The sequence below is a fragment of the Mustela lutreola genome, chromosome 1, assembly GCF_030435805.1.
Source record: "Mustela lutreola isolate mMusLut2 chromosome 1, mMusLut2.pri, whole genome shotgun sequence".
NCBI lineage: Eukaryota > Metazoa > Chordata > Mammalia > Carnivora > Mustelidae > Mustela > Mustela lutreola.
The window spans coordinates 283,308,163-283,319,016 of record NC_081290.1 but is presented as its reverse complement, the minus strand read 5'-3'; the positions used below and the strand labels follow the sequence as shown (position 1 = coordinate 283,319,016).

Here is a 10,854-nt window from a genome sequence, read left to right as displayed (position 1 = left end):
GTAACGTGTGCAAACTGCTCGTCTCTTGGCTTCGAGGAGATGCCTCACTCTTGGCCCAAAGTGTTGACCCCCGAAGGCCCCACTGGGGAGGCAGGAGGCACCCCATTGGCCAGGAGCCTGGGTGCCGGGGAGCACGGCCTTTTACACATGTTAAAGTTTAAGAAATGGCGTCTAGGTGCTCCTGCCGGCCGATACGCGCTGCCCTTCCGAGCTGAGGGAGTCATCAGTCCAGCAGACATGAGCTGAACTCCCAGCGCCGGAGGCCTCCCCTCCTGCCCGCACTCAGGGAGCCTGTGCTTCTGGGATGGAAAAACGGGGTCTGTCTCAGCCACTCACTGCCCTTTCTGTGCCTTAGTTTCCCCTGATGTCGGGTCAGTCTGTGAGCCCCAGTGGCTGTCCAGCTCCGCCGCGGGGCCAGGCCTTTGGGGCTGGATGTGGCAGTGGTAGTCCGACAGTTGTTGGGGCCATGGGGCAGGGGGCAGTGGGTGCCTGGGAAATGGGCTTATAATGGGCAGGAAGGGAGCAGGCAGTCAGGGTGGTCCTCTGTAGCTTGTCATGCATCATGTTACCAGTCAGCAAGAGAATAATAGTTTAAAAATCCTTTTTTGATTTGGTTTTAGTTAAATCCTTTTTGGGGGTAGTAACTGCGCCTGTGAGACTGTCTCTGTATTATCCGTTTTCCCTATCTGGTTTTTTCTAGAGGTGTCTCTGGGGGCTGGAGCTCCCTCCTCTAGCTTCTCACTCACAACCAGAGAGAAGGCAGGCCTCCCGTTGGGCCGCTCCTTCCGCTGCCAGGTCGAGGGTGATGACGGACAAGGGACAATGGTGTCTAGCCCAGCGGCTAGAACAGAGCTGGGATTAGCGAGAAAGCAACTCACTCCTCTTTCAGAGACCCAGGAAGGGGCACAAGAGTGTTAGAAAGGTGGGTGGAGGGGCGCCTGGGTGGCTCAGTGGGTTAAGCCTCTGCCTTAAGCTCAGGTCATGATCTCAGGGTCCTGGGACCAAGCCCCGCATCGGGCTCTCTCCTTCGCGGGAAGCCTGCTTCCCCCACTTTCTCTGCCTGCCTCTCTGCCTACTTGTGATCTCTCTGTTAAATAAATAAAATCTTAAAAAAAAAAAAAAAGAAAGGAGGGTGGCAAGACAAAGATCAGGCAGGAAATGAACAAGGATTTTCTTTCTTTCTTTTTTTTTTTTTAAACTAGGCTTCACAGCCAGCATGGAGCCCAGCTCAGGGCTTGAACTCACAACCCTGAGATCAAGACCTGAGTAGAGGGGCACTGGGTGGCTCATTCGGTTAACTGTCTCTGCCTTTGGCTCTAGGTCATGATCCCAGGGTCCTGGGATCGAGCCCCACATTGACCTCCTGCTTAGCGGGGAGTCTGCTTCCCCCTCTGCTGCTCCCCTTGCTTGTGCTTGCTCTCTGTCTCTCGCTCACTCTCTCTCTTTCGCAAATAAAATAAAGTTAAAAAAAAAAGAAAGAGCTGAGCTGAGATTGAGAGTCAAACGCTAAACCAATCGAACCACCCAGGTGCCCTATGGCCAAGGGTATTTTTAAAAGCCACGTGTTTTTACATGAGCAGAGTCTCGTAATATTCATGTTTAAATTCCTCAAGGAGTGGCGCCTGGGTGGCTCCATAGGTTAAAGCCTCTGCCTTTGGCTCGGGTCATGATCTCAGGGTCCTGGGATCGAGCCCCACATCGGGCTCTCTGCTCAGCAGGGAGCCTGCTTCCTCCTCTCTCTCTGCCTGCTACTCTGCCTACTTGTGATCTCTGTCGAATAAATAAATAAAATCTTTTAAAAAAAATAAATTCCTCAAGGAATTACTATGTTGTTAGAGGCCATCATTCTTTTTGAGAGCTCACAGAATCCCTAAAAACCAAACAGCAAATGCACCTGCTTTGAGGTTGACAATGGGGCTGGTATCCGAGCCTTGCGTATAAGCAGCCCGTGACTTGGACAAACGTAAATAGCATCTCGTTGGTTTCCACGATGTCAAACGTGACACTTGCTTTTACAGCAGTGATCACAGTAGGAGACATTAGAAGAGGTTAACTGGTGTGGACTCCATGCGCACAGGGAGAAATGACACACTGTGGGACGCTTCTGGCTTAATTCACTTCTCCCACACTTACTCGACAGCTGAGCCATGGGGATGCGGTTTTCGAATGTGCTTCTATGGTGTTTCCAGCCTGACTACTGTCCCGAGCCCTAGGTCCACACTGCTGGCTGTCTCTGCTCACGCATTCTTGAGCATCCCAAAGTGCCACGTTCCCCCTCCAGCCTGCTCCTCCTGCAGTGCTCTGTGGCCCAGAAATGTCCTCAGGCCAGAGGTCTCAGAGAAGCTGCCCTCCGCCCACATCAAAGGAGTCCCCAGCTCCTGCCAACGCTGCCCCTAAAGTTTTCTAGGACTCACTCTCTCTTTCTCAGTCCTAAAACCACAGCCCCAGTCCTGTCCTGAAGCTGGACAAACTACTCACCTTCTTCCTATGGCATTGCTTCTTCCAGAGCAATGGCTTCCCATTGCTCTGTGGAATCAGGACAAACCCCTTCTACAACCTTCAAGGTCCTCAGACATTTGCCTTCTCTTGGTTCCTTAAACAACCACGTTCTCTCTCACCACAGGACATTTGCATGTACAGTTCTCACTGGCTGTGCACCTCCCACTTACCCTTCTGCTGCCATCACCACTTCTTTAGGAAAACTTTCCTCAGTCCCACTGTCTAGGTCAAGTTCCTCTGGCTTATGCCAGTGTTCAGAATCACCAGGGGGGACGTGTTCAAATACAGATTACTGGGTCCCATGCTGGGGTTTCTGAATCGGGGGGTTTGAGGAGACTCCAAGAATTTGTGCTTTCCTAAGTTTCTACTGATGCTGCCAGCATGGGCCACAGTCTGAGAACCACTAGCTTGTGCTCTCATGTAATCCCCACTTTATCTGGAATCACAGGCTTTTGTGCGTATGATTCTTTTATGATTATTGTCCTTCCTCTAAGCTATGAGCTCTGTGAAGCTGAGAACTTGCCTCTTTTTGTTCATCATCAAAATGCTAGCAGACACATAAGAGTTGTTCAATAAAGAGCTTTGAACAAATGAATGAATGAGTAAATGAAAAAAAAACACAAAAACAAAAAACCCGGTCTTCCCAATATCCCTTCTGGCAGACTGGTGCTCTAGACTTTACCCAGAGCCCTCCTTCTACAAGGCAGCTGGATTCCAGATCTGTTATTACAAACACGATCTTAAAACCGTTGCTGGGACACTTGGGTGGCTCAGTTGGTTAAGCGGCTGCCTTTGGCTCAGGTCATGATCCCAGCGTCCTGGGATCGAGTCCCACATCGGGCTCCTTGCTCGGCAGGAGCCTGCTTCTCCCCCCGCCTCTGCCTGCCACTCTGTCTGCCTGTGCTCACTCATTCTTTCTCCCTCTCTCTCTGACAAATAAATAAATAAAGTCTTAAAAAAAAAAAAAAAAAAAAAAAACCGTTGCTAACTTTTCAAGAAGTAAGAGAACTTCCCAAGGGCAAATCGGGGTATTGGAACTAGAGCTGCCCTTGGGGCTCACACTAATGCTGAGACCTTGGAGGTAAAGAACTTCCTGGAGCTGAAGACTAGACATTGAGTGACACCCACAGGGGCGCTGAACCCAAGACTCATAAATTAAACCAAGATTCTGGAAAAGGATACCCCTTTAGCGAAAGGGTAAACTAGAAAACCTCCATCCACCAGTAAAGGGAATCTACAAAGAAACCTACCTCTCCCTTGTGGTGGGCAGAAATTAAGAGTTAGAGTCCCCTCTGTGAACCAGGAACCACAGTCCTACTCACCGTACTTCAGGTCTGAAACAGCTTTCCCCGGAGAAAATTAATTTAGCGTGTCAGTAGCGCCCTCTAGTGCCTGGTAGGAGTAATTACACATTCTTCTGAAAGGGCTGCTAAATCAGACCTTCAAGTTTTCCAGAGATTAAAAAAAAGAACAACCTAATAAGATATTTTTAAAAATGATTCCCACATCCAGAAATTAAAAGACACACAAAGAAAAAAAGCTACCATGAGTTGAAGCATCAGTAGAAACAAAAGCAACAGATCTAGTGTTCCCCCACCCCCAGGCTATATATAGGTCACTTCCTAGTTCTCTCGCTGGTTCCTTAGGTACAGGGACTGTGTCTTATTCACCTCTGCCGCCGTCTGAGCAGAGGGTACTCAACACAGGCTTGTAGATAAACGGAAACGCCCGCACTTAGTCCTGCCCTCACTGTGCGGGTGGTGATGCCTGCCGGGACCTTGGTAAGAGCTCCGCTCTGTTGGGCACAGCAGGTGTCTTCCTTCCTCTCCTTCCTGCCCATCAGGTCTCACCGAATGCAGTAGCTTCCTGACTTCCTTGGTTTTCCTGCTTCCGCGTGTGTCCCCCCCCCCCCCCCACTTCCCATATGAGCTTCACACAGTGACTGAATCTGATTTTCTAAAACATAACGTGTGTTCCTCCGTTATCCAAATCAGGCCCCCACCAAGACCACCCCTCCAAACTGCTTGTCTCACTTGAGGTGACCGTGAACAATGTGACCCCGAGGCCCCTGCTTCCTCTCCTCTCCACCCTCCTCCTCTGCTTGACCCCCCCCTCCGCCCCCACTCTCTACCACAGGACAGTTGCTCCAGCCTGTGACGTTTGCACCTGCTGCTCCCTGGGCAGAGAACACTTCCTTACTCTTTGTGACTCAGCCCAAAGGCCTTCTCCCTAACTCCCGTCTCCCAGCCCCTCTCAAAAACATCACTATTTTATTCTCATCTTGGCACAGATTTCCCTCTAAAATGACCACGTTTATTGGTTTGCTCGCCTCTTCTTTATCTCCCTCTGCCAGAAAGAAAGGCTTGAAGAGGAGGGATCCTTTCTGTCTTGTGTTCTCTATGAGCTGGAGGGTCCTGGGACAGCGCCTGACTCACAAGCAAAGACGTCAGTAAATAGTGTTTGAATGAGCTAACGAAGTCACTTGCAAACAGGACAAGAATGTTACAGGACAGCAGCGCAGGAAAGGAAATGGTTCTTTGTGGCTTTAAAAGAAAGGCTCTGGGAGGAAGGCAGAAATATGGCCGTCAGGCTGAGCTGCTCTAACCGGAATACAGCACCCAGGACAGAGGGCTGGTGTGTCCCCTCCTTGTTACTTTGGTCGGGTCTTTAGAGGTCATATAATTCTGGTTTTACCGTTTAAGGAGATAGGTCAGAACTGGGATGATTTCAGAAAAGGGACAATGGAAGATAGGTAGGAAAACTGGAATCTGTGAGGAAAGCCTACAGGATTTGGGGCTTGGAAGACCATCAGGCAGGCTCAGCACGGTTTAAAAGTGAGCTGTCCGGGTCACCTGGGGGGCTCAGTTGGTTAAGTGTCTGACTCTTGATTTGGTCTCAGGTCATGATCCCAGGGTGGCTGGGTAAGGGTCCACACTCAACACAGAGTCTGCTTACGACTCTTCCTCTCCCTCTGCCCCTCCCCCTGCTTGCGTGGCTGCCGTGGACACTGAGTCCTGGACCGCAGTATCCCCAAAACCAAAAGCTGCCCCGCACTGACTTGTGATGGCCTACTGCCTTTTACGCCACAAGAAGATTTTGGCCAGAACTGGACTCCTCACCAGCCCGGGTCTGTCTGTGCCGATGGCCCATGGCCTTTCCAGGTGAATCCAGCCTCTTCAAGTCCTCCTTCCTGACCTGGCTCGGGCTAACCATCTCCCACCTGGACCACTTGGACTCTGTCTGCCAGTGGCTCTCACATCTTCGACTCACCCTCCACATCTCAATTTTTCTAGAACCCCCACGAATGACTGTCCCCATCCCGACTGAGGAACTTTGGGGTGCCCCCTCACCAGGTCTAGTGAGCTAAACAGCCCTCCTGCTCCCCAGGCCTCCCCATGTGCTCTGGAGGAGCCACCTGCCTCCGCCCACCACACTGTGCTCCCTCCCAGTCGGCCTCCGCGCCCGCCATCCCTTGTGTTGGACTGGTCTTACCGGCCAAGCTGCAGCTCAGAGGGCACAACCCCTCCAGGAGTCTCCCCGGGCTCTGCGGGGCCACAGGACTGTGCACCTGTCTGGGTGACAGCCTTTAATCACGATGCACCTCTGCTGTCCCAAGGTCCTGCCCAGCGGGGACGCCATTTATGCAGTCTCACCATGCAGGCTTGCTGGAGAGATGCTGTGAAATGGACGGATGAACACGTGACTCTTCCCAGTTCTGGCTCCTTCTGGTTTCCCTAGACGGTCCCCAGCCTGGCCCCCTCCTTCCTAACACCACCTGCCAGCCTCGATCTGAGAGCAGAGTTCGAGAGCCGCAGAACTCGGGATCTATCAGCAGGTACGAATTCCCCATTCCCTGAGAGCCCTTCCTGCTGGATTGCTGGAAGAAAGCACGTCCTGTTGGTCACCGGCTGGCGCAGCCCAGACAGCGGAGGTGCGGCAAGCCTCAGTAGCCAAACAAAAGAATCTTAGTCGATTCTCCCAGGAAATTAATACCCTGACCTCTTTTCTGATTACAAATTTTATTTCCAGAAGCAGAACTGTTTCAAACACAGAGTTCGAGGGATTGGCCTGTTTGTAAAGCCCCAATTCCATCTTCCCGAGGCCCAGCCTCCCTAGAGGTTTGGAAACGAGGCGCTAGTTTCACCCCACTGTGCGCCCTGTCTTTCGACCCCACTTCTCAAGGCTTGGACAACTTTCTCTCAGAGCTTAGACTGGGTCTCCCAGCGTGTCTCCCTCGCACACCTTTCACAAGAGCTCCATTTCCACGGGAAAGAGACCAGCCTCCCGTCTGCCTTCTAGAGAGGGCGTTTCCATGGGAAACAGGAGAGGAGAGGCTCCGGCCATGAGGGGCCCTTCACAGGCAGCAGAGCCGCTCTACCTCCTCCTCGCAGGCGTAGAATTTTTCAAAGAGCGCAGGGGAGGGGCTGTTGCACTCCAGCCACCTCCGGAGCGTGCCCAGAGCCCGGAGAGCGTCTGCTTTGGTGGGCAGGGGCTGGAAGCCGTCCTCCCCAACCCCCTCCTCGGCCTTGGCGCCCGTCTCCTCTTTGCACGCTCCAGATGAGGGCTCCTCGCCCTCCAGGTCCACAAAGCGGGCAAACTCCTGGAGACTCAGCCCGCTGGGGACCAGAGGCAGCTCGGAGGCTTCGTTGGGGGCTGGCGGCAGCTGGCAGGGAGCCAGCCCTTCCTGGATGAAGCCTCTGACGATGAGCTGCGGGGGCACCTTGGCCCAGGCCGCTGCTGCCAGGTGCAGCGCATCCAGCATTGTGAGGCCCGCCCCGGCCTCTGCCAGCGAGACGCCGGCCCTCCTGCTCTGCACAGCGGCCAGCTTGCCCAGCAGCCGGTGCCGGTAATGTGTCTTGAAGGCTCGGACCACAGAGCTGGGCAGGGCTGGTGTGCTGGGGGCGGCCGTGGTGGCGGCCAGCGGCAGGAGCCTCACGTGGCGGAGTCCGGGCAGGCTGGCCAGCTCCTCCAGCACCCGGGCCGCCAGCAGCAGGGTGACCTGTCGCCCCTGCCGGCCCATGTCCCTGTCGAACTGGGCCAGCCACTCGGACCAGGGGATGCCCAGGTCAGGGTGGCAGGAGGCAGGCAGGGCCTCACTGTTGACGCCAAAGAAGCACCTGGGCGAGGCCTGGAGCCCACTGACCAGCAGCCGCCGCTTCTCCGTGCCCCTGCTGTTGGTGCACAGCAGCACCCGCACGCGCTCACAGGGCCCCCCGCTGCCGGGCACGGCCCGGTACAGCAGAGGCACTTCGGCACAGCCGAAAACGTCCTCTGGGGAGAAGTCTTTAAGGGAAAGAGGAGGCTGGGCCCGGGACATGGGGCTTGGGGGAGGGGGCTCCGGGGGGGAGGAGGGCGCAAGTCCGTGGCGGCCCCCGAAGCCTACGTTGTTCCGGCGCTTCCAGCGGACCAGCCAGCCGATGCTGGGCACAAAATCCTGGCCCATGATGTCAGCCAGTTCCTTGGCTTTGTGGAGCAGCATGGGCCCCGTGACGTCCCAGGCCTTGGCCCGGGCAATGTGGTACCAGCAGAGCAGAGCCTCGTCCATCCCGCTGTACTTGGACTCCCGCTTGCGCTTGCGCTCCCGGTTGGCCGTGCCGCTGCACCAGTCGGCCAGCAGCTTCTCCTTGTTCTTGCAGATGCGCGAGATCTGGGGCTGGGAGACCTGGAAGCGCCGGGCCACCTCTGACTGGGACATCTTGGACTCATCCAGGAGCTCCAGCACCTGGATCTTCTCAGCCAGGGACAGGGCGTGAAGCTTCTTCTTGCTGCTCAGCTCCATGGCTTCTCCGCGGCCCCTGTGGGGGTAAGAAACAGTGAGTGGGGTCCGGAGGGCCGAGGCCAGGAGGACAGGAAAGGAGCCCAGGGAGGCAGAGAGAATATACGAGGACAGGGAAAGAGGCTGCTGTGTGGCAGAGACTAGGGAAGACTGGGCCAGCTGGGAGAGCGTGAGAGGGTGCCCTGGGCAGGCGTTCAGGGGGCTGGGTGGGACGGAAGGGAATGGCGAGGCTGAGGGAGCCGTGGGCTGGGCACCGACCCAGAGGAATGCCAGAGCAGAGCTGGGGAGGCGCGTGGCTTACTGGTCAGAGGGAGAAGGGGTCTGGCCTGGGATCCAGGGGAGAAAGATGAATAAAGCCAAGGGGACAGCTGCAGACACAACAAAGGAGTGTGGGGAGGGGAGGACGGGGGGGGGGGGGGGCGGCGGCAGAGCTGAGTGGGGCAGGTGTAGGGGATAATCAGGGCCGGGGCTGGGTAGTCCCTGGGAGGGGGAGAGGGATGATGGCCTGGGCTGGATTTCAATGAAGATGTTGGGGGCGGGGTGGTGAGCAGAGTTGAGGTGACAAGTGTACAGACGACAAAGAGCGACAGATGGGGGCAGGAGGAGCGAGGCTAATTTGGTGCTGGGTCCAGAGGAGGTAAGACTGGGCGGGGGTCCCGCCTGGAGAGCGAGAGGGAGTGGGAGCACGGGGCCGAGATGGCAGGTGCACAGGCGACAAACAGCAAGAGGGGTGAGGAGGCCGAGGGCAGCGAGAGGGACGGAGTGTCCCCAGAGGGGAGGGAGGTGGCATGGGAGAGGTACTAGGAGCGCGGGCACGAGCGCCTGGGACCGAGGCCCGGAGCCCGGCTCCGCCACCTGGCCGGCCTCTCTCCACCTCGACGCGGGGTCGGTCGGCGGGGCGTACCCAGGCGCCCGCCTGCCCTCCCGGCCGCCCGGCCTCCCGCTCCGCACCCACCTCAGGCGCTCGTCCCGCGGCTCCCGCCCCTGCCCCGGCTCTGCTCAGCTCGGAGCCCCTGTCCCGGCGGCGACGGGAGAGCAGGGGAGGGACGGGCGCCACGACCCGGAGGGCCGAGTGGGCCGAGGGGCTGCGCGGGGGGCGGGCGGCGGGCGGCGGGCAGCGGGCGCGCGCACAGGAAGGCCCCGTGCGCGCCACCCGCGCCGGGCTCTCTCCGGGCTGCGAAGACCGCGGTGCTGCGCTCAGCTCCCACCCGCCGCAGCCCCGCCCAGGCCCCATCAGATTGGCTCTCAATGACGTCCCGTCCCGCCCCCAGCTAAGTCTCATTGGACGTCGCAGAAGTCGCGGGGCCCTCTCGGGGGCGGGGCTTCCAGCGCGAGCGGCGGTGAGGCGGAGCCAAAAGCCCGCGGGAGTCCCGGAGGCAGCGCCAGCCGTTGGGGCCTGAGGAGCCTCGGGGCAGCGCGGGGGCCGGCGAGCAGATCTGGCGTCTCAAGGCCTTCTTGGCCGTGACCTAGGCAGTCGCAGCTTTCTCGTCTACCAAACAGGGCTAATACCGCTCCCCGACTGGTTGTGAGGAAAATGGATGAAAGCTTTAAGCCACACAAAAGCTGTTACCATGGACAGCGCTGGCCTCAGGTTGATCGGTCCATCTGGGGATAGAACTTGCCTGGCGCCAGTTTGTTGTTTTGTTTGTTTGTTTGAATTTTACTTATTCATTTGACAGAGAGAGATCACAAGTAGGCAGAGAGGCAGGCAGAGAGAGAGGAAGGGAAGCAGGCTCTCTGCTGAGCAGAGAGCCCCACGCGGGGCAAAATCCGAGAACCCGGAGATCATGACCTAAGCCAAAGGCAGAGGCTTTAACCCACTGAGCCACCCAGGTGCCCCTGTTTTGGTTTTTAAAGTAGGCTCCATGCTCAACGTGGGCTCCAGCTCACAACCTCGAGATCAAGAGTTGCATGCTCTCATGACTGAGCCAGCCAGGTGCCCCATGGCCAGTTCTGATTTAGGGCAAATAAGGACTAATCTTTATTAGTTTTGATAGTGGTTGGCAAGGTTCAAGTTTCTTTCTTTCTTTTTTTTTAAGAGTGCAGAGCCGGGGCACCTGGGTGGCTCGGTGAGTTCAGGTCATGATCCCAGGGTCCTGGGATCGAGCTCGAGTCAGGCTATCTGCTCTGCAAGGAGCCTGCTTCCTCCCTTCTCTCTTTCTGCCTGCCTCTCTGCCTACTTGTGATCTCACTCTCTGTCAAATAAATAAAATCTTAAAAAAAAAAAAAAAAGTGCAGAGCCAACTCCAGGATCTGCGCAGGGCTGGATCTTACAACCCTGAGGTCGTGAGGGTAATCGCCGAAATTAAGAGTCCGATGCTTAACCGACTGAGCCACTCAGGCGCCAGAAGATTCAAGTTTTTAAACTTAAGGTCTAATACCAGTCTTTTCCTTAGTAATCTTCAGTCCTGCCTGTTCTTAGCAACTGAAGGTATGGCCTGTGGTCGCGTGTTCTCATCCTCAACTTCTGCCTGCTTTCCCTCCCCCACTCCCAGCTCTGATGGGAAGCCCAGGGCCACCATGAGTCCCCGTGTCTCTGCCTCACAGGCAACCTTCCCCAACCCAATCTACGCCTGATC

The 10,854-nt window shown here is 56.2% G+C and overlaps 1 protein-coding gene across 2 annotated transcripts; it reads right to left on the bottom strand.

Annotated features, from left to right (window-relative positions):
* Positions 1 to 4,486: 4,486 nt before the first annotated feature.
* On the bottom strand, positions 4,487 to 9,550 carry TIGD3 (tigger transposable element derived 3). 2 transcript variants are annotated; one of them, XR_009347628.1, is made up of 3 exons: positions 9,231 to 9,550; positions 6,742 to 8,294; positions 4,487 to 6,175 (listed from the first exon to the last, which is right to left on the bottom strand). XR_009347628.1 is itself a non-coding variant. In XM_059146981.1 (2 exons), exon 2 carries the CDS (start codon positions 8,276 to 8,278, stop codon positions 6,854 to 6,856), a length of 1,425 nt encoding a protein of 474 aa, XP_059002964.1. In that variant the 5' UTR covers positions 8,279 to 8,294; positions 9,231 to 9,550; the 3' UTR covers positions 6,490 to 6,853. The 2 variants fall into 2 exon arrangements, 1 of the variants encoding a protein (XP_059002964.1); XM_059146981.1 differs by lacking the exon at positions 4,487 to 6,175 and having other exon boundaries at positions 6,490 to 8,294.
* Positions 9,551 to 10,854: the final 1,304 nt, after the last annotated feature.